This window comes from Ranitomeya imitator, chromosome 3 (genome assembly GCF_032444005.1).
Source record: "Ranitomeya imitator isolate aRanImi1 chromosome 3, aRanImi1.pri, whole genome shotgun sequence".
Taxonomy (NCBI): Eukaryota; Metazoa; Chordata; class Amphibia; order Anura; family Dendrobatidae; genus Ranitomeya; species Ranitomeya imitator.
Window position 1 is genome coordinate 811618573 of NC_091284.1, and position 25627 is coordinate 811644199.

The 25627-nt window shown below is 37.8% G+C and overlaps 1 protein-coding gene and 1 non-coding gene across 2 annotated transcripts in view; both read left to right on the plus strand.

Moving 5' to 3' along the window:
• Nucleotides 1-25627, plus strand: part of ME3 (malic enzyme 3) — a 227621-nt gene that overhangs the window by 177656 nt on the left and 24338 nt on the right. The window contains exons 9-10 of the mRNA XM_069759277.1: nucleotides 5112-5209; nucleotides 12547-12660. Of these exons, the coding sequence (XP_069615378.1) occupies nucleotides 5112-5209; nucleotides 12547-12660 (212 nt within the window). The remainder of the gene's footprint in view (nucleotides 1-5111; nucleotides 5210-12546; nucleotides 12661-25627) is intronic.
• LOC138673150 (U2 spliceosomal RNA) lies at nucleotides 8333-8523 on the plus strand. Its single transcript, XR_011319817.1, has one exon. It is a non-coding gene; the product is annotated as a U2 spliceosomal RNA (small nuclear RNA).

Consider the following 25627-nt stretch of genomic DNA (forward strand, 5'->3'; position numbering starts at 1 on the left):
TTTTCCTTTTTTTCCTACGCCTCTCCATTCTCGAGATATGGCTCCCTCTTACCTGTGTGTACATTTAGCCATTTTAGCCAGCTGGGTGTGGTCCTCAAGAAAACGCCCACAGAGAACAATGAGGACCACACCCACTTAGAGGAAAAGATTAGACTTCTGTGCAGGGAAGATGAGGTCATATCTCGGGAATGGAGAGGCACGGAAACAAAAGGAAAACATTGTTGGATTCAGGAGAACAGCGACTTTTATACTAAGTTAAAAATGAGAAATTTATGGCAAGTGACAGGTCTCCTTTAACAGCTTGGACTCTGGGATTATACAGGTTTCCTGAACTGTAGCAAACTATAAGAAGAGGAGAGAGACTTGTGTTTGCTGGCTAGCTGTGAAAAGTATATTATACTAGATGGTGGCCCGAATCTAATGCACCAGGTATTCTAGAATATGTATGTATTTATGTACATCGCGCTTAGCCACGTAGTATATAGTACAGCCACGTAGTATATAACACAGACACGTAGTATATAACACAGCCACGTAGTATATAACACAGCCACGTAGTATATAACACAGCCACGTAACACAGACAGCCACGTAGTATATAACACAGCTACGTAGTATGTAGCACAACCATGTAGTATATAACACAGCCACGTAGTATACAGGTCCTTCTCAAAAAATTAGCATATAGTGTTAAATTTCATTATTTACCATAATGTAATGATTACAATTAAACTTTCATATATTATAGATTCATTATCCACCAACTGAAATTTGTCAGGTCTTTTATTGTTTTAATACTGATGATTTTGGCATACAACTCCTGATAACCCAAAAAACCTGTCTCAATAAATTAGCATATTTCACCCATCCAATCAAATAAAAGTGTTTTTTAATAACAAACAAAAAAACCATCAAATAATAATGTTCAGTTATGCACTCAATACTTGGTCGGGAATCCTTTGGCAGAAATGACTGCTTCAATGCGGCGTGGCATGGAGGCAATCAGCCTGTGACACTGCTGAGATGTTATGGAGGCCCAGGATGCTTCAATAGCGGCCTTAAGCTCATCCAGAGTGTTGGGTCTTGCGTCTCTCAACTTTCTCTTCACAATATCCCAAAGATTCTCTATGGGGTTCAGGTCAGGAGAGTTGGCAGGCCAATTGAGCACAGTAATACCATGGTCAGTAAACCATTTACCAGTGGTTTTGGCACTGTGAGCAGGTGCCAGGTCGTGCTGAAAAATGAAATCTTCATCTCCATAAAGCATTTCAGCCGATGGAAGCATGAAGTGCTCCAAAATCTCCTGATAGCTAGCTGCATTGACCCTGCCCTTGATGAAACACAGTGGACCAACACCAGCAGCTGACATGGCACCCCACACCATCACTGACTGTGGGTACTTGACACTGGACTTCAGGCATTTTGGCATTTCCTTCTCCCCAGTCTTCCTCCAGACTCTGGCACCTTGATTTCCGAATGACATGCAAAATTTGCTTTCATCAGAAAAAAGTACTTGGGACCACTTAACAACAGTCCAGTGCTGCTTCTCTGTAGCCCAGGTCAGGCGCCTCTGCCGCTGTTTATGGTTCAAAAGTGGCTTTACCTGGGGAATGCGGCACCTGTAGCCCATTTCCTGCACACGCCTGTGCACGGTGGCTTTGGATGTTTCCACACCAGACTCAGTCCACTGCTTCCTCAGGTTCCCCAAGGTCTGGAATCGATCCTTCTCCACAATCTTCCTCAGGGTCCGGTCTCCTCTTCTCGTTGTACAGCGTTTTCTGCCACATTGTTTCCTTCCAACAGACTTACCATTGAGGTGCCTTGATACAGCACTCTGGGAACAGCCTATTTGTTGAGAAATTTCTTTCTGGGTCTTACCCTCTTGCTTGAGGGTGTCAATGATGGCCTTCTTGACATCTGTCAGGTCGCTAGTCTTACCCATGATGGGGGTTTTGAGTAATGAACCAGGCAGGGAGTTTATAAAAGCCTCAGGTATCTTTTGCATGTGTTTAGAGTTAATTAGTTGATTCAGAAGATTAGGGTAATAGGTCGTTTAGAGAACCTTTTCTTGATATGCTAATTTATTGAGACAGGTTTTTTGGGTTATCAGGAGTTGTATGCCAAAATCATCAGTATTAAAACAATAAAAGACCTGACAAATTTCAGTTGGTGGATAATGAATCTATAATATATGAAAGTTTAATTGTAATCATTACATTATGGTAAATAATGAAATTTAACACTATATGCTAATTTTTTGAGAAGGACCTGTATAACACAGCCACGTAGTATATATCACAGCCAGCCACGTAGTATATAACACAGCCACGTAGTATATAGCACAGCCACGGGATTTCCGTTACAGACAAACAGACAGACAGACAAACAGACAGAAGTACCCCTTAGACGATTATATAGATAGATAGATATAAGTACTTATATAGTGCCATTAATTCCACAGCGCTTTACAGACATTATCATCATGGTCTCCACTGGAGCTTGTTAAAACATTTTTATTATACAGTGAATAAGCACAGTTAAAGGAGTTGCCCTTTCAACAACGAGGACAGTATATGTGATTTGTGTATGATCACTGTGGGTCCAGTTTCTGAGACTGAGAACAGGGTCCCCTATGTGAATGGAGTAATAGTGAGCACGTGCGACCACTTCTATCTAGATAGTGAATGCAGCAATGGTCGCACATGCTCAGTACCCCTGCAATCACACCAGAGACTTTGGGCCCCTTGTTCTCAGGCTAGGTGGGAATCTCTGTACCAGACCCTCCAGAGCTCATATACATAGGTTGCTTATGGAACAATCCCTTTTAACATAAAACGTTCTAATTTTCTGATTTATGTTTCCACCCTCGTGTCATATATCCCTGTGCTGTTTCCCATGACGTAGCCCCCTGATGTCATCCATACTACTCAATGGGAATCCGGCCATATGTCTAGTATGGGTTCCCCATAAATGAGTGAAGATGTGAAAATCTTACTGAATCTTTAATTCTTGTAGACTCAGGACAGCTATAAACTTGAGGTGTTAATTCCTCTGACGTTTTTCTCGGCCGTCTGACATCCATGATAATAATCCTCGCTGTGCCGCTGATCTCCACCCAGTGCTGGCTGTGTAGTTATAGCCTCATCTGGCACGGCTTCTTGGCAAAATTTTCATCTATGAAGATAAAGGAAAGTTACATATCTTTGTACCGTGTTAGGCAGTAGATAGAAAAATATTTGGAATTGAGAGAACTCAGTGGTTGATACCTTTTAATGGCTAACTGAAAAGATGTTAACAAATTGCAAGCTTTCGAGACTACACAGGTCTCTTCATCATTTGGGAATATAACCTGATGACGACCTTTGACACACTCAGTACAGGAATTAATGTTTCGCATGGATTTATGTCTTTTTATATCAATTAAGGAATTTGCTCCTCAGACCATGTGGGGTCATCATAACAGAACCAGACCCACAATCAGAGGACAATAAAACATTCACACTCCTTATCTATGAACTGTTCCAATATTCATGGACACAACTGTTTATCACTCTCACTTAATGGTAGTTCTGCTTCACGTCACCTGTCTTATCTATGGCATTTTCTGTGCTGTGTTGTGCATAAATATGTGATTCTTCAGATGTTGTATTAGTCTATGCCTGATGAAGAGACCTATATAGTCTCGAAAGCTTGCAATTTACCATCTTTTCAGTTAGCCATTAAAAGGTGTCAACCACTGAGGACTCTCAATTCTAAATATTTTACCATCTATGAGGAAGCATCAGTCGGAGACTTGGTCATGTTGTTTGGAGTGTGGAGTTGTATCATTGTTTTTTTTTTCTACCTAAGAATTGGAGGCTTGCCGATCACAGGAGTGAGCTAAATAGTGATGAGCGAGCATTCTCAGGTAAGGTGTTATCCGAGCATGTTCGTGTGCTAATAGAATGTCTTCAGCGTGCTCGATAACTATGTTCCAGTCCCCACAGTTGCATGTCTTGTGGCTGTTCAACTGCTGCAACACATGCCGGGATTGTCTGTTTGTTAGGTTATCCATGCATTTGTTGCGGCTGTCAAACAACCGTGGTGAATCGAACATATTTTTCGAGCATGCCGAAGATGCTTTATTATCACACGATCATGCTGAGATAACACCTTATCTGAGCACATAACCTCATTACTAGAGCTAAACACTCCTTTGTGAAGGGAAATGATTTTTTTCTGCTACGTATAACATCATCGCTCTCGGCAGCACATCGTCCTCTGTAAACAGGACTTGCGCTGCTGAGAACCATGGCAACCTATGTGCAGTGAGCGATCTGCTGCGCATCGTTAAACGGGCTACTAAATGACCACCGACCAACAAACAGGTTCCGGATCGTCGGATGTTTAGTGCTTCATGTAATCGAACCTTAACTTGTACATCCTCGGCAGTGAAGCGTACTTGGTTATGAGGTCTGCATCCTGAGAGTTAACATTAAATCAGCAACATTCTGAATGTCTAATTGGATAGAGCCCAGGACAAGGTTATTAATCATCGGTTATCTGAATATCCGGATGTAAAATGATTTCTTGCCTTATCATTTATTTATTTTTTGGTCTACAGTGCAAAAGTTTTAGGCAGGTGTGGGAAAAAATGCTGCATAGAATGTATGCTGTCAAAAATTGCGATGTTAATATTGGGGAACTAACCGCACATCTTTTGTGGATATAGGCCTGTGCAAATCTAAAGTTCATTCGTTTTGCACTTTGGTAATTGATATAAATAAGCAATTAGCACTTCTAGTTCAGAAATGTTCTTACTTTGCTGCACTTTTTGACACTTGCCTAAAACTTTTGCACGGTTCTGTATAGTGTACAGCAGGGGTGCCAAACTGCATTCCTCAAGGGCCGCAAACAGGTCATGTTTTCAGGATTTCCTTGTATTGCACAGGTGATAATTTAATCACCTGCACACATAATGATTACAGCACCTTGTGCAATGCTAAGGAAATCTTGAAAACATGACCTGTTTGTGGCCCTTGAGGAATGCAGTTTGACACCCCTGGTGTACAGTATACTCGAGGGTATTTGTTGCGACATGCAGTGATGTCTTGTCCTATGCTGTTTTTCAGGGACAGCATCGGTGGCCGTGGCCGGAATTCTGGCGGCTCTCAGGATCACAAATAACAAACTGTCTGACCATAAATTTGTTTTTCAAGGAGCTGGAGAGGTAAGAACAACACAATCAGCCAACGTGGCAACAACCAAGATAAACCATGTCAATGGTCAACTGTGGTGGTACTTTGACTCAGTTAGGCCACATCTGTCCATATTATGTATTCCCCACCTTGGGAATCCCCTCTGGTGCCTGGGGGGAAAAAAAACCCTACTCTATCCAAAACCCTTTGAAAACAGGCACCATATATGTTATGGTGCCGCCTCCAAGGGTTCACGAAATTCTTTATACAAGTGCAATGCTGTCATGCTGATACAACAACCGGAACTGAAAATAACCCCGATCCTGGCAGTTTACTTCCTTAGATGCAATGGTTAGTGATGGCATCTAAGTGGTAAGATAGATGGAAGGGGTCCCCTCTGTCACCCCATCAGTAAAATTTCATTCTTCAATACAATATATATATATATATATATATATATATATATATACAGTGGGGCAAAAAAGTATTTAGTCAGTCAGCAATAGTGCAAGTTTCACCACTTAAAAAGATGAGAGGCGTCTGTAATTTACATCATAGGTAGACCTCAACTATGGGAGACAAACTGAGAAAAAAAAATCCAGAAAATCACATTGTCTGTTTTTTTAACATTTAATTTGCATATTATGGTGGAAAATAAGTATTTGGTCAGAAACAAAATTTCATCTCAATACTTTGTAATATAGCCTTTGTTGGCAATGACAGAGGTCAAACGTCTTCTGTAAGTCTTCACAAGGTTGCCACACACTGTTGTTGGTATGTTGGCCCATTCCTCCATGCAGATCTCCTCTAGAGCAGTGATGTTTTTGGCTTTTCGCTTGGCAACAAGGACTTTCAACTCCCTCCAAAGGTTTTCTATAGGGTTGAGATCTGGAGACTGGCTAGGTCACTCCAGGACCTTGAAATGCTTCTTACGAAGCCACTCCTTCGTTGCCCTGGCGGTGTGCTTTGGATCATTGTCATGTTGAAAGACCCAGCCACGTTTCATCTTCAATGCCCTTGCTGATGGAAGGAGGTTTGCACTCAAAATCTCACGATACATGGCCCCATTCATTCTTTCATGTACCCGGATCAGTCGTCCTGGCCCCTTTGCAGAGAAACAGCCCCAAAGCATGATGTTTCCACCACCATGCTTTACAGTAGGTATGGTGTTTGATGGATGCAACTCAGTATTCTTTTTCCTCCAAACACGACAAGTTGTGTTTCTACCAAACAGTTCCAGTTTGGTTTCATCAGACCATAGGACATTCTCCCAAAACTCCTCTGGATCATCCAAATGCTCTCTAGCAAACTTCAGACGGGCCCGGACATGTACTGGCTTAAGCAGTGGGACACGTCTGGCACTGCAGGATCTGAGTCCATGGTGGCGTAGTGTGTTACTTATGGTAGGCCTTGTTACATTGGTCCCAGCTCTCTGCAGTTCATTCACTAGGTCCCCCCGCTTGGTTCTGGGATTTTTGCTCACCGTTCTTGTGATCATTTTGACCCCACGGGGTGGGATTTTGCGTGGAGCCCCAGATCGAGGGAGATTATCAGTGGTCTTGTATGTCTTCCATTTTCTAATTATTGCTCCCACTGTTGATTTCTTCACTCCAAGCTGGTTGGCTATTGCAGATTCAGTCTTCCCAGCCTGGTGCAGGGCTACAATTTTGTTTCTGGTGTCCTTTGACAGCTCTTTGGTCTTCACCATAGTGGAGTTTGGAGTCAGACTGTTTGAGGGTGTGCACAGGTGTCTTTTTATACTGATAACAAGTTTAAACAGGTGCCATTAATACAGGTAATGAGTGGAGGAAAGAGGAGACTCTTACAGAAGAAGTTACAGGTCAGTGAGAGCCAGAAATCTTGATTGTTTGTTTCTGACCAAATACTTATTTTCCACCATAATATGCAAATAAAATGATAAAAAAACAGACAATGTGATTTTCTGGATTTTTTTTTCTCAGTTTGTCTCCCATAGTTGAGGTCTACCTATGATGTAAATTACAGACGCCTCTCATCTTTTTAAGTGGTGGAACTTGCACTATTGCTAACTGACTAAATACTTTTTTGCCCCACTGTATATACACACACATAAGTTGTGATTCATCAATTTACTATTTCCAGAAAGTCACCTTCTTACAGGAAAATTACAGGTAACATAAAATTAAGAATGTTTACAAATCATTGTTCGATTAGGATGAGAATCTCTTCTGTCCTGGTAGCCTAACTTATATCCTAACTTGAGTAGGTTTTTGTCGCTTTCTGGAACTTAAAGACCTTATTATCGAAGACTTGATAGGAGACCACTGCTGGAGCTTCTGAGATTACCAGGACCCTCTTAAATTTGGATGAGAGAGATGATCTCGGGAAAGAGACCATCACCGATTTGCGCGGAATTCCATATGTGGCATTTCTAGAAGCCATTTTGGTTAAATTTCCACCTAAATTATGCTTGCCAACTTTTAGAAGAGGTGGTGGCATAGACTCCTAAATGTGGACATGCAAAAACCATTTTTGAAGGCCACGTTCCAATTTCCCATCACTTAATGTGGACATTAAGTATTCCAACACCATAAAAAAAATCATTGAAAATCGATGCCTTTTGGTGAGGTTTCTGGAAGCCTGGGCAGAACCTGAATCTTCTGACAGTTTGGAAGCTTCCTAGACATTATCGGAGAGTTGACGAGCGTGACCTATATATCGAACCTTACATAAATTACTTTTTGGCTCAATATCTAGAGTTTTTATTTGTTTTGATTTGCTTTTCCTGCATGTAACCTCTTTGTAAACACACGGCAATAAATCTCATCAATCAGTTGGTTTCCAAAATTCTTTTACAGGTTTCACTGAGCCGAAAATGGTCTGAATGTAAAAATATCTTTTCTTTGCTGCGAGACATTAGTCAGTGAGTCAGACAAGCGCTTTCTGCTCTTATTAGGAAATTTCTAGGTCTCAAATTTTATTTTCTTAATATTCCTATATAAGGTGAATACAAATCTTGATCCTTTTGGATTATAAACACCTCAACTCAACGGGAAACTAATGTCTGCTACGAAGACCAAGGATTTATAACACTCAACGGTTAATTAGATTTTTTTTTTTATTTAGGTTGTGCTGGTATTACATCACATTGTGTTTTGTTCTTGCTCTCATCTTAAATCGCTTCTCGGCCTTTTGGCTAAGATCAAGTGTAGTATCTGTTCTTATCAGTTTAATATCTGATACGTCCCCTATTTGGGGACCATATATTAAATGGATTTTTAGAACAGGGAGCTGGAAATGGAGCTTGCTCTGTCCACTCCACGCATTGACCCGTTATTGCAGTATCTCCGGGAACAGTGCACCCCTTCTAATGTAAGGTTATACACATGGGAAGAAGGAATCAATGTCACCATTACACACTGAATGGGAAACCACTGGGTAAATCTGACAGGGAGAAGGACTTGGGGATCCTAGTTAATGATAAACTTACCTGGAGCAGCCAGTGCCAGGCAGCAGCTGCCAAGGCAAACAGGATCATGGGGTGCATTAAAAGAGGTCTGGATACACATGATGAGAGCATTATACTGCCTCTGTACAAATCCCTAGTTAGACCGCACATGGAGTACTGTGTCCAGTTTTGGGCACCGGTGCTCAGGAAGGATATAATGGAACTAGAGAGAGTACAAAGGAGGGCAACAAAATTAATAAAGGGGATGGGAGAACTACAATACCCAGATAGATTAGCGAAATTAGGATTATTTAGTCTAGAAAAAAGACGACTGAGGGGCGATCTAATAACCATGTATAAGTATATAAGGGGACAATACAAATATCTCGCTGAGGATCTGTTTATACCAAGGAAGGTGACGGGCACAAGGGGGCATTCTTTGCGTCTGGAGGAGAGAAGGTTTTTCCACCAACATAGAAGAGGATTCTTTACTGTTAGGGCAGTGAGAATCTGGAATTGCTTGCCTGAGGAGGTGGTGATGGCGAACTCAGTCGAGGGGTTCAAGAGAGGCCTGGATGTCTTCCTGGAGCAGAACAATATTGTATCATACAATTAGGTTCTGTAGAAGGACGTAGATCTGGGGATTTATTATGATGGAATATAGGCTGAACTGGATGGACAAATGTCTTTTTTCGGCCTTACTAACTATGTTACTATGTTACTATGTTACTATGTTAAAGAAAGTTCAGATTTTTGATGTATGTTCACACTGTCAAGACTAGAACTAGGTGGAGAGGATCCAAAATAGTCACAGGACAAGAACCTTGATCTATGGGTCACCTCAGAAATTTGTGGCTGCCAGATTAGAACCCCTACGAACGTCTACCTACATGCCAACTTCTCTTCTGATTATTGACTCCTGTGTGATGTTTTAGTGCCTCTCGAGTGTAATGTCGAGTGTAATGTCGCCAGGCCTACCAATCAGAAGAGGTGCCAACAGGTTGGTGGAGGTTCTTAGGTCTCTGGTCCAGCGACGAACAGACTACCGATGCAGCCACTGGACACAGGTCCTGAGTATCATTTTGCTCAACTGTAGAACCAGGCAAATCAGCCAGGGACTTTGATGATAATCCATGGCAGAAATTCGAAGCTGAGATTAAACTTTGTGCCACAGATTGACCACCCTTAACCTGGACAAACTAATTTGTGATTCAATAGAGGTAATCTGTGACTTTTTAGCACCTCACATGTACCAATAATGAACATGATTCCCTTTACAGTTGAAGGATCCCAGCACAACACATGAAAGGCTTCATTTTCGGGGGAAGGGGAGGGATGCTTCTGGGGCACCCGGAAGATTTGACAACCCTTTTGTGAATTTGTGAGCTCTTGTCTTTCTCTGGGTCAAGTATGTCTAAAATCAGTAGATCGTTCTGATTGTGCACTTTGCTCATTGTGTTTAGTAGAGATGTAATCACCATGACGGATCACTTTTCAAATCCCATTAGATCGTATTGACTTTTTATGGGAACGTTGGGCTTTCCTTCGGAGTTCTGGACGCTTTTGAGGAGAAGAATAACACTATTATAATAACATAGTAACATAGTTAGCAAGGCCGAAAAAATACATTTGTCCATCCAGTTCAGCCTATATTCCATCATAATAAATCCCCAGATCTACGTCCTTCTAAAGAACCTAATAACTGTAAGCTACAATATTGTTCTGCTCCAGGAAGACATCCAGGCCTCTCTTGAACCCCTCGGCTGAGTTTGCCATCACCACCTCCTCAGGCAAGGAATTCCACATTCTCACTGCCCTAACAGTAAAGAATCCTCTTCTGTGTTGGCGGAAAAACCTTCTCTCCTCCAGTAATCTTCTTATCAATAGCAGATGTTATGATGATAATGGACCTAAAGCTCTACAGTCCTTGAAATATTGTTTGGGACACCAGACATGTAGCTGTGCCTGGTAGTATTACACAGGTCTTATTCGAGGACCTAGTTGACCATCAATGAAAATTCTTGGAAAGCGCCTCTACACTCTACTGAAACATAAAAATGTGTAGATTCAATTTTTCACAATTTTTTTTAACATTTTTTAATTCTAATTTACGCTTTTGAGTAGAGATGATTCACAAGATTCACACTTTCTTGTCCTGACATCCAGTCTGGTCCTCCGTGACAGCCGGTCCTCATTTCTCAGCACGGCATTCTAGGTTCCTCACACATTTACTAGGTCCCCACAACAAAAGTCATAATGTCTCTGACCCTAGAAAAAAGGGCCAAAGGTGCCTAGGATGCCAGGCACAGGAGTGAAGTGCGGTACCACAGGTAAACAGACTCGACGCCGTAACAGCGCAGATTGAAACGCTCATTTCTTCTTCTAAGTATTTCTCAAAATTCTAAACCACGGGTCCAGTTTTGATCTTCCATTTTACAAACATTTTCAACTATTTCACAAATCTCGACCCAGTTTTTGTGTTTTTTTTCTGCATCTAAATGGATTTGCTCTCCATTTTTTTTTTACAAAAATATATTTTTTCCTTTTTTTTTGCCAATTCTATGTAGTAACCGTGAACAATAAAAAAGAAATTGGGTCATATACATTAAGAGCTATTTTGTGAAATTTTAGCCAAACCCGCATATTATTTTTACATTTCATTTCAGTGATCTCTCCTAACCCCTGTCTATTTATTCTTGCATTTAATTTTGTATTTTCACAACCAGACTTCAATTTTTTATTTTTTTTTATTCTTTCCTTTCCTTTATTAATTTTTCTATAGGACTTTAATATTTGTCTTTTGTGATTACAGGATATAAAAAAAAAAAACATTTTTCAATATTGTCTAAAACAGAAAAGAGATGTTAAAGTACAATGATAATGTTTGCAAAATGTAAAGAGCTGCGGAATATGTTAGCGCTATATAAAAATAAAGATTATTATTATTATTATGTTAGAGATGGGCAAACCCAAGAGCCTCATCTAGTAGAAAGTGGCCTTCAAGAGTTTCTCTTCTTCAGGAGGATTGGGATGTCCATACGTTACATGGCTCCTAGTGATGAGCGAATGTGTTCGGATAAGTTGTTATCCGCCTTGCTCGTGTGCTAACCAAGCGTCTTCGGTGTGCTCGAATAATATGTTCGAGTCCCCGCGCCTGTATGTGTTATGGCTGTCGAACAACCATGAGACATCCAAGCTCAGGGACTCAAAAATTATTTCTTGATGGGAAGTTTCAAGACCATCGCCAGCTGTAATATGAATCCAATTATTCAGGCATGGAGCCCAGATAATAGAGCAAACCAAATGAAGCTTCTGGTGTCACGCCGACACTCCGGTGGTGTTACACCGCCCTGTTATCACATCACTTACTGCCAGCGCATTGACAAATTCGCACAACCAACCTGTAGACCATATCCTACTTTTCTCATTGAAGGCGTCTGTGATTTGGCTTTTTGGATGGAAATTTCCATGGGTAATTTTTAACCCCTTCCTGTATCTTCACATAGGATCCGGAGTAGTTGCGGCACCTTAACTTAGTATACAGTCACAGACACACAAAAATCTATAATTGAAAATATGTATCTACTCTATTGAAAGGTGTATTTCCACAATGGACATGTATCATCAATCCACAGAAATGGTCATACATGTGATCTCTGACTGCCCCACCACCCTGACTCCAAGAATCAGTAGTCAGTTTTCCGAGCTCTCAATTCCACCACGTGTCATGACAGGACACCTGCCTTAGTTTTGTAGATAGGTGAGATTTATTTTATCACTTATTCTGCTGATAAAGCGATTTGTCCATACAGAAGCTTCATGTGGATAACGTAAGCACTGGAGCAATGAAACCCTTGTATTAGACCTAGTGTGATGAAACATCATTGAGGATCGGCCACTTATATTGTGTATGTACATCACGACATTGTTGGTATTCCGCAGGCCGCCTTGGGAATAGCACACCTCATTATCATGGCTATGGCGAAAGAAGGCATTCCTAGAGAAGAGGCCATCAAGAAGATCTGGATGGTGGATTCAAGGGGACTTATAGTCAAGGTGAGTACGTAAATCCCCATTACTGTACTTGGGTTTGAAAACTTTATCAAAATGAAACTCCACTTTATAGATAGATAAACAGACTATGCAGACCATAAACGAAAAATTCTGCCTGAAGCTAATACCAACCGAGACATGTTACATGTGAAAACAACCAAACACCCTTATGGAATTATCTACTATAATATTGCCTCCTATTAGAATAATATAACTACTATAATACTGCCCCCTATATACAAGAATATAACTACTAAAATACTGCTCCTATGTACAAGAATATAATTAATATAATACTGCTCCTATGTACAAGAATATAACTAATATAATACTGTCCCCTATGTACAAGAATATAACTACTATAATACTGTCCCCTATACACAAGAATATAACTACTATAATACTGTCCCTGTGTACAAGAATATAACTACTATAATACTGTCCCTGTGTACAAGAATATAACTACTATAATACTGCACCTATATACAAGAATATAACTACTATAATACTGCTCCTATGTACAAGAATATAACTACTATAATACTGCCCCTATGTACAAGAATATAACTAATATAATACTGCTCCTATGTACAAGAATATAACTACTAGAATACTGCCCCTATGTGCAAGAATATAACTACTATAACACTGCCCCTATGTACAAGAATATAACTACTATAATACTGCCCCTATATACAAGAATATAACTACTATAATACTGTCCCTGTGTACAAGAATATAACTACTATAATACTGCACCTATATACAAGAATATAACTACTATAATACTGCCCATATGTACAAGAATATAACTACTATAGTACTGCTCCTACATACAAGAATATAACTACTATAATACTGCTCCTATATACAAGAATATAACTACTATAATACTGTCCCTGTGTACAAGAATATAACTACTATAATACTGCTCCTATATACAAGAATATAACTACTAGAATACTGCCACTATGTACAAGAATATAACTACTATAATACTGCCCATATGTACAAGAATATAACTACTATAGTACTGCTCCTATATACAAGAATATAACTACTATAATACTGCTCCTATGTACAAGACTATAACTACTATAGTACTGCTCCTATGTACAAGAATATAACTACTATAATACTGCCCCCATGTACAAGAATATAACTACTATAATACTGCTCCTATGTACAAGAATATAACTACTATAATTCTGCCACTATGTACAAGAATATAACTACTATAATACTGCTCCTATGTACAAGAATATGACTCCTATAATACTGCTCCTATGTACAAGAATATAACTGCTATAATACTGCCCCTATGTACAAGAATATAACTACTATAATACTGCCCCTATGTACAAGAATATAATACTGCCCCATGCACAAGAATATAACTACTATAATACTGCCCCTATGTACAAGAATATAACTACTATAATACTGCTCCTATGTACAAGAATATAACTACTATAATTCTGCCACTATGTACAAGAATATAACTACTATAATACTGCTCCTATGTACAAGAATATGACTCCTATAATACTGCTCCTATGTACAAGAATATAACTGCTATAATACTGCCCCTATGTACAAGAATATAACTACTATAATACTGCCCCTATGTACAAGAATATAATACTGCCCCATGCACAAGAATATAACTACTATAATACTGCCCCTATGTACAAGAATATAACTACTATAATACTGCCCCATGTACAAGAATATAACTACTATAATACTGCCCCATGTACAAGAATGTAACTACTATAATACTGGTCCTATGTACAAGAATGTAACTACTATAATACTGCCCCTATATACAAGAATATAACTACTATAATACTGCTCCTATGTACAAGAATATAACTACTATAATACTGCCCCTATGTACAAGAATATAACTACTATAATACTGCCCCTATATACAAGAATATAACTACTATAATACTGCTCCTATGTACAAGAATATAACTACTATAATACTGCTCCTATGTACAAGAATATAACTACTACAATACTGCCACTATATACATGAATATAACTACTATAATACTGCCCCTATGTACAAGAATATAACTACTATAATACTGCCCCTATGTACAAGAATATAACTACTATAATACTGCCCCTATGTACAAGAATATAACTACTATAATACTGCTCCTATGTACAAGAATATAACTACTATAATACTGCCACTATATACAAGAATATAACTACTATAATACTGCTCCTATATACTAGAATATAACTACTATAATACTGATCCTATGTACAAGAATATAACTACTATAATACTGCCACTATATACAAGAATATAACTACTATAATACTGCTCCTATGTACAAGAATATAACTACTATAATACTGCCACTATATACAAGAATATAACTACTATAATACTGCCCCTATGTACAAGAATATAACTAATATAATACTGCTCCTATGTACAAGAATATAACTACTATAACACTGCTTCTATGTACAAGAATATAACTACTATAATACTGCCCCCTATGTACAAGAATATAACTACTATAATACTGCGCTTATGTACAAGAATATAACTACTATAATACTGCCCCTATGTACAAGAATATAACTACTATAATACTGCCCCTATGTACAAGAATATAACTACTATAATACTGCTCCTATGTACAAGAATATAGCTACTATAATGCTGCTCCTATGTACAAGAATATAACTACTATAATACCGCCCCTATATACAAAAATATAACTACTATAATACTGCTCCTATGTACAAGAATATAACTACTATAACACTGCTTCTATGTACAAGAATATAATTACTATAATACTGCCCCTATGTATAAGAATATAACTACTATAATACTGCTCCTATGTACAAGAATATACCTACTATAATACTGCTCCTATATACAAGAATATAACTACTATAATACTGCCCCTATGTACAAAAATATAACTACTATAATACTGCTCCTATGTACAAGAATATAACTAGTATTATACTGCCGCTATGTACAAGAATATAACTACTATAATACTGCCCCTATGTACAAGAATATAACTAATATAATACTGCTCCTATGTACAAGATTATAACTACTATAACACTGCTTCTATGTACAAGAATATAACTACTATAATATGGCTTCTCTGTACAAGAATATAACTACTATAATACTGCGCTTATGTGCAAGAATATAACTACTATAATACTGCCCCTATGTACAAGAATATAACTACTATAATACTGCCCCTATGTACAATAATATAACTACTATAATTCTGCACCTATGTATAAGAATATATCTAGTATAATACTGCTCCTATGTACAAGAATATAACTACTATAATACTGCCCCTATGTACAAGAATATAACTACTATAATATTGCTTCTATATACAAGAATATAACTACTATAATACTGCTCCTATGTACAAGAATATAACTACTATAATACTGCCACTATATACATGAATATAACTACTATAATACTGCCCCTATGTACAAGAATATAACTACTATAATACTGCCCCTATGTACTAGAATATAACTACTATAATACTGCCCCTATGTACTAGAATATAACTACTATAATACTGCCACTATATACAAGAATATAACTACTATAATACTGCTCCTATGTACTAGAATATAACTACTATAATACTGATCCTATGTACAAGAATATAACTACTATAATACTGCCACTATATACAAGAATATAACTACTATAATACTACCCCTATGTACAAGAATATAACTACTATAATACTGCCCCTATGTACAAGAATATAACTACTATAATACTGCTCCTATGTACAAGAATATAACTACTATAATACTGCCACTATATACAAGAATATAACTACTATAATACTGCTCCTATGTACTAGAATATAACTACTATAATATTGATCCTATGTACAAGAATATAACTACTATAATACTGCCACTATATACAAGAATATAACTACTATAATATTGCTCCTATGTACAAGAATATAACTACTATAATACTGCCACTATATACAAGAATATAACTACTATAATACTGCCACTATATACAAGAATATAACTACTATAATACTGCCACTATATACAGGAATATAACTACTATAATACTGCTCCTATGTACTAGAATATAACTACTATAATACTGATCCTATGTACAAGAATATAACTACTATAATACTGCCACTATATACAAGAATATAACTACTATAATACTGCCCCTATGTATAAGAATATATCTAGTATAATACTGCCCCTATGTACAAGAATATAACTACTATAATATTGCTCCTATATACAAGAATATAACTACTATAATACTGCTCCTATGTACAAGAATATAACTACTATAATACTGCCACTATATACATGAATATAACTACTATAATACTGCCCCTATGTACAAGAATATAACTACTATAATACTGCCCCTATGTACAAGAATATAACTACTATAATACTGCTCCTATGTACAAGAATATAACTACTATAATACTGCCACTATATACAAGAATATAACTACTATAATACTGCTCCTATGTACTAGAATATAACTACTATAATACTGATCCTATGTACAAGAATATAACTACTATAATACTGCCACTATATACAAGAATATAACTACTATAATACTGCTCCTATGTACAAGAATATAACTACTATAATACTGCCACTATATACAAGAATATAACTACTATAATACTGCTCCTATGTACAAGAATATAACTACTATAATACTGTCCCTATGTACAAAAATATAACTATACAAAAGTATTCTAATGAGCATCATTGGTGGTGTAAAAACGTGCTGTATAATTTAAATGATGGTATGTATCAATCAACATACACCTACCATGCATGGACAATACGGATAACTGCCGGCAAAACTCCAGAACCGGCCAGCTGGTGTAACAGAGCACACACCGCGCCACATGTCAACCACCCATTCTAATAAAGTTATCAACAGTGCTGCCACGAAAGGCTACATAGTAACCTAGATAGTGTACATAAGTGAGGTAGGAGACATGTGGACGCTAAAATCACTGTGCTTACATATACCCCCAGGCTCATAATGCAATGTGTCCAAGTACCATGTCCTGGACACTATAAATCCTACTCCAAAAAATACTATTATTATTCAAGGAGAACAAAAGGAGCGTTCAAAAAGACAAACATAAAAAAGTACAAAATTTATTGAAACATATAACAGACAACATATACAAACACATATATGAAATTAAGGACACTAAAACAACCCCAAGCACCCGCACTGGTCATCAGAACTCTATAAATAGTATATGGTATAAGCACAAAGGTAACGCAAGTGGCACAGGATGGATGACCATATCCCTATCCAGCCCCATGAACCCCAGCTTAAATCCCCCTGGTTCCAAAATATAGACCTAAATGGGGCTAGCAGAAAGTACTGCAAAACTGACAGTCCATAGGACCGGAAACACTCCAGGAGACTGATAGCACTACCGGTCTAATAACGGCATATAGCGTAACAGGCACAGTGACACCAGTATCCAAAAGGTACTTCTTACCCGGGTGCAGGGATCAAAAGAGAAGGGCGACACCCCTGACGCGCGTTTCGCTCCAGCGTTGTTTGCTTTATCAAGGGGAAGTGTCACAAACTCCACCGAAGGAGCCTTATATCCCCCACTTCCGGTTACGTGAGACTCACGTGACCCGGAAGTCAGTACGGCTGCTCGTAAGCGGCGCATGCGTCCATGGCCCGGAATGCCGAATGGCCGGACAGAGGAGGGGCGGAGACAAGAGCAAACGGGCGCCCGTTTGCTCTTGGCTCCGCCCCTCCTCTGTCCGGTCGTTCGGCATTCCGGGTCTGTGACTGGCTATCATGGTTATTCCATGTTCCCACTCACTTGGCTCGGGAGCCTGGCTGGGCGGGGTGGTTGCGGCGCCGGGTGCCATGGACGCATGCGCCGCTTACGAGCAGCCGTACTGACTTCCGGGTCACGTGAGTCTCACGTAACCGGAAGTGGGGGATATAAGGCTCCTTCGGTGGAGTTTGTGACACTTCCCCTTGATAAAGCAAACAACGCTGGAGCGAAACGCGCGTCGGGGGTGTCGCCCTTCTCTTTTGATCCCTGCACCCGGGTAAGAAGTACCTTTTGGATACTGGTGTCACTGTGCCTGTTACGCTATATGCCGTTATTAGACCGGTAGTGCTATCAGTCTCCTGGAGTGTTTCCGGTCCTATGGACTGTCAGTTTTGCAGTACTTTCTGCTAGCCCCATTTAGGTCTATATTTTGGAACCAGGGGGATTTAAGCTGGGGTTCATGGGGCTGGATAGGGATATGGTCATCCATCCTGTGCCACTTGCGTTACCTTTGTGCTTATACCATATACTATTTATAGAGTTCTGATGACCAGTGCGGGTGCTTGGGGTTGTTTTAGTGTCCTTAATTTCATATATGTGTTTGTATATGTTGTCTGTTATGTTTCAATAAATTTTGTACTTTTTTACGTTTGTCTTTTTGAACGCTTCTTTTGTTCTCCTTGAATAATAAAATCACTGTGCGTATTACCTGCTGTAGAGGGTCCGGACCAGTGCCTGTAGAGGGTGTCCCGTGTCCCCTGCACTGGTCCGGACCCTCTACAGCAGGTAATACGCACAGTGATTTTAGCGTCCACATGTCTCCTACCTCACTTATGTACACTATCTAGGTTACTATGTAGCCTTTCGTGGCAGCACTGCTGATACCTTTTTTAGAATGGGTGGTTGACATGTGGCGCGGTGTGTGCTCTGTTACACCAGCTGGCCGGTTCTGGAGTTTTGACGGGGTCACCATACCTTGGGCGACTGCTCTTTCTGTTGCCTGCAGCATTTGTCTTGTCATCTGCTGGCCCCATTTTCGCTATTTGTTTGGCCTTTTTGTATGTAATTTTAGTGATTTGAAATAAAGATATTTTTATTGGATTCAGTGACTGCATGTCCTTTGGTTGTTCTAAGAATATAACTACTATAATACTGCCCCTGTGTACAAGAATATAACTACTATAATACTGTTCCTATGTACAAGAATATAACTCCTATAATACTGTTCCCTATGTACAAGAATATAACTACTATAATACTGCTCCTATGTACAAGAATATAACTACTATAATACTGCTCCTATGTACAAGAATATAACTACTATAATACTGCTCCTATGTACAAGAATATAACTACTATAATACTGCCACTATATACAAGAATATAACTACTATAATACTGTTCCTATGTACAAGAATATAACTACTATAATACTGCCCCTATATACAAGAATATAACTACTATAATACTGCTCCTATGTACAAGAATATAACTACTATAATACTGCCCCTATGTACAAGAATATAACTACTATAATACTGCCCCTATGTACAAGAATATAACTACTATAATACTGCTCCTATGTACAAGAATATAACTACTATAATACTGCCACTATATACAAGAATATAACTACTATAATACTGCCCCTATGTACAAGAATATAACTACTATAATACTGCCCCTATGTACAAGAATATAACTACTATAATACTGCCCCTATGTACAATAATATAACTACTATAATACTGCCCCTATGTATAAGAATATATCTAGTATAATACTGCCCCTATATACAAGAATATAACTACTATAATACTGCTCCTATGTACAAGAATATAACTACTATAATACTACTTCTCTGTGCAAGAATATAACTACTATAATACTGCTCCCATGTACAAGAATATATCTACTATAATACTGCTCCTATTTACAAGAATACAACTACTATAATACTGCCCCTATGTACAAGAATATAACTACTATAATGCTGCCCCTATGTACAAGAATATAACTACTATAATACGGCTTCTCTGTACAAGAATATAACTACTATAATACTGCTCCTATGCACAAGAATATAACTACTATAATACAGCTCCTATGTACAAGAATATAACTGCTATACTACTGCTCCTATGCACAAGAATATAACCACTATAATACTGCCCCTATGTACAAGAATATAACTACTATAATACTGCCCCCTATGTACAAGAATATAACCACTATAATACTGCCCCTATGCACAAGAATATAACTACTATAATACTGCTCCTATGCACAAGAATATAACTACTAAAATACTGCCCCTTATGTACAAGAATAGAACAACCATAATACTGCCCCTATGTAGAAGAATATAACTACTATAATACTGCCCCCTATGTACAAAAATAGAACTACTATAACACTGCCCCCTATGTACAAGAATATAACTACTACAACACTGCTTCTCTGTACAAGAATATAACTACTATAATACTGCCCATGTACAAGAATATAACTACTATAATACTGCCACCTATGTACAACAATATAACTACTATAATACTGCCCCTATGTACAAGAATATAACTACTATAATGCTGCTCCTATGCACAAGAATATAACTACTATAATACTGTTCCTATGTACAAGAATATAACTACTATAATACTGCCCCTATGTACAAGAATATAACTACTATAATGCTGCTCCTATGCACAAGAATATAACTGCTATAATACTGCTCCTATGCACAAGAATATAACTACTATAATACTGCCCCTATGTACAAGAATATAACCACTATAATACTGCTCCTATGTACAAGAATATAACTACTATAATACTGCTCATATGTACAAGAATATAACTACTATAATACTGCCCCTATGTACAAGAATATAACTACTATAATACTGCCCCCTATGTACAAGAATATAACTGCTATAATACTGCTCCTATATACAAGAATATAACTACTATAATACTGCCACTATATACAAGAATATAACTACTATAATACTGCTCCTATGTACAAGAATATAACTACTATAATACTGCCCCTATATACAAGAATATAACTACTATAATACTGCTCCTATGTACAAGAATATAACTACTATAATACTGCTCCTATGTACAAGAATATAACTACTATAATACTGCCCCTATGTACAAGATTATAACTACTATAATACTGCTCCTATGTACAAAAATATAACTACTATAATACTGCTCCTATGTACAAGAATATAACTACTATAATACTGCTCCTATGTACAAGAATATAACTACTATAATACTGCCACTATATACAAGAATATAACTACTATAATACTGCCCCTATGTACAAGAATATAACTACTATAATACTGCCCCTATGTACAAGAATATAACTACTATAATACTGCCCCTATGTACAATAATATAACTACTATAATACTGCCCCTATGTATAAGAATATATCTAGTATAATACTGCCCCTATATACAAGAATATAACTACTATAATACTGCTCCTATGTACAAGAATATAACTACTATAATACTACTTCTCTGTGCAAGAATATAACTACTATAATACTGCTCCCATGTACAAGAATATATCTACTATAATACTGCTCCTATTTACAAGAATACAACTACTATAATACTGCCCCTATGTACAAGAATATAACTACTATAATGCTGCCCCTATGTACAAGAATATAACTACTATAATACGGCTTCTCTGTACAAGAATATAACTACTATAATACTGCTCCTATGCACAAGAATATAACTACTATAATACAGCTCCTATGTACAAGAATATAACTGCTATACTACTGCTCCTATGCACAAGAATATAACCACTATAATACTGCCCCTATGTACAAGAATATAACTACTATAATACTGCCCCCTATGTACAAGAATATAACCACTATAATACTGCCCCTATGTACAAGAATATAACTACTATAATACTGCTCCTATGCACAAGAATATAACTACTATAATACTGCTCCTATGCACAAGAATATAACTACTAAAATACTGCCCCTTATGTACAAGAATAGAACAACCATAATACTGCCCCTATGTAGAAGAATATAACTACTATAATACTGCCCCCTATGTACAAAAATAGAACTACTATAACACTGCCCCCTATGTACAAGAATATAACTACTACAACACTGCTTCTCTGTACAAGAATATAACTACTATAATACTGCCCATGTACAAGAATATAACTACTATAATACTGCCACCTATGTACAACAATATAACTACTATAATACTGCCCCTATGTACAAGAATATAACTACTATAATGCTGCTCCTATGCACAAGAATATAACTACTATAATACTGTTCCTATGTACAAGAATATAACTACTATAATACTGCCCCTATGTACAAGAATATAACTACTATAATGCTGCTCCTATGCACAAGAATATAACTGCTATAATACTGCTCCTATGCACAAGAATATAACTACTATAATACTGCCCCTATGTACAAGAATATAACCACTATAATACTGCTCCTATGTACAAGAATATAACTACTATAATACTGCTCATATGTACAAGAATATAACTACTATAATACTGCCCCTATGTACAAGAATATAACTACTATAATACTGCCCCCTATGTACAAGAATATAACTGCTATAATACTGCTCCTATATACAAGAATATAACTACTATAATACTGCCACTATATACAAGAATATAACTACTATAATACTGCTCCTATGTACAAGAATATAACTACTATAATACTGCCCCTATATACAAGAATATAACTACTATAATACTGCTCCTATGTACAAGAATATAACTACTATAATACTGCTCCTATGTACAAGAATATAACTACTATAATACTGCCCCTATGTACAAGATTATAACTACTATAATACTGCTCCTATGTACAAAAATATAACTACTATAATACTGCTCCTATGTACAAGAATATAACTACTATAATACTGCTCCTATGTACAAGAATATAACTACTATAATACTGCCCCTATGTACAAGAATATAACTACTATAATACTGCTCCTATGTACAAGAATATAACTACTATAATACTGCCCCTATGTACAAGAATATAACTGCTATAGTACTGCTCCTATATACAAGAATATAACTACTATAATACTGACCCTATGTACAAGAATATAACTACTATTATACTACTCCTATGTACAAGAATATAACTACTATAATACTGCCCCTATGTACAAGAATATAACTACTATAATACTGCTCCTATGTACAAGAATATAACTACTATAATACTGCTCCTATGTACAAGAATATAACTACTATAATACTGCTCCTATGTACAAGAATATAACTACTATAATGCTGCCCTGTATGCTTCTGAAATTTAGCAATTTCATCATATTAATCCAGAAAGGTTTTAATAGTTTTTGTCTTTTTAAGGGGCATTGCTTGTTCAGGTGCGCTGACAGTGGTGCGACGTGAGGTAATTTGTAATCTAGTGTAGACCTAACCTCCTTAGTAGATGCTCCTTTCTTGCACTAATACTCACAAAAGTTTGGATGTCTCTAATATTAGTGATCAATCATCCATGGCCTCTTTGGTGACCTCACACTTTGTTCACACCTTGCAGTTTTTTCGTTGTTGCTGTAATGAATTCTGGCTGGTAGTAAGCTGATGGTGGTCTCTCCATATCAGATGACAGGGAAACTTGCCTTTGGCTGCATAAATTAGTGGAAATGTAATGTATGCCTGTCATTCAAATGTTGTAATTGGAAAACTGTGGCATAGCCTGTGTTCAGGCTGTGTTTTAGGCTGTGTTCAGGCTGTGTTTTGTTTGCTGTGTTTTTTCAGGCAGCGTTTTAGGCTGTGTTCGCATGGGTCGGTTTTGGCACTGTGCTATTATATAGTCTTCTGTCTTTTGTTTTCCTCCACCCAAAAAATAAAAATACATTAAAACTTAAAATTCTGGGTCGTTTATAAAGGAAGCCGATTCAGTTCCCTGCCCAGTTTGGCTTGGGACCGGGTTGGAGAAATTGCTCATTTTTACTGGATTTTTCTGCCAGGAAATAAAGACAACCATATTTTTGTTTCCCACCAGGGATTCAGTGTGGGACACTGCAGTTTTGTCATTTTGTGGCCAGTGAATAATCCTAATAAAATAAAACAATTAGTGCTCAGTATTTCACCGGACGGTAATAGCGTTAGTGTCGTACACAGCAGATGGTCTCAAGCTCCGTAAAGTTGTAGTTGTTCTTGTCCACAAACAATTCTGAACCAGCAGAGAAAAAAAAGCAAATCTCTGAGCAGAGGAAAAAGAAAAAGCAAATCTCTAAGCTCGCATACCATGCGACCTGGTTTTCATATTGCCTGGCACCAGAGCATATGGCATATTAGCCAGGGACGTGCCTAGAAATAATAGGGCCCATAGAAAGAGTCCATATTGGACCTCCCCCCCTCCAAAGAAAAATAATTTGCAGGTTGGGCACATAAGCGCAGTTGCAGAAGAATATAGGTCCCAACTTTTAAACACGGAGAGGGACTTGTATTTTGGCTTATAAACACATAAACAGTGCCCCTACTAAAGCTTCTTAGTGTTCTCACCCACTATCGTACCCCTTTCATAGCCCCTATAAAGAATGATGTGCACACACACACAGTATGATACCACGACAGTAAATTTGTCCACAGAATTAGCCCCCACAGTACACAGTAGGATGTCCCCACAGGTCTCCACTACAGTATGATGCCCTAGCAGTTACCTCCACATAGTAGGAAGCCCCCATAGCCCCTACACAGTATTATGACCTCCACATAACATTATCATGTCTCCACAGCTTTCCACACAGAATGATGTCCCCCACAGTTCCCACACAGTATTATGACCCCACAGCCTCCCCATAACATTATCATGTCTCCACAGCTCCTCACACAGAATGATGGCCCCCATAGTCTCCACACAGTATTATGACCCTACTGCCCCCCACATAACATTAGGACGTCTCCACAACCCCCACATAACATTATTATTATTATTTATTATAACATATTTATTATTAACATTATCATGTCTCCACATCTCCTCACACAGAATGATGGCCCCCAAAGTC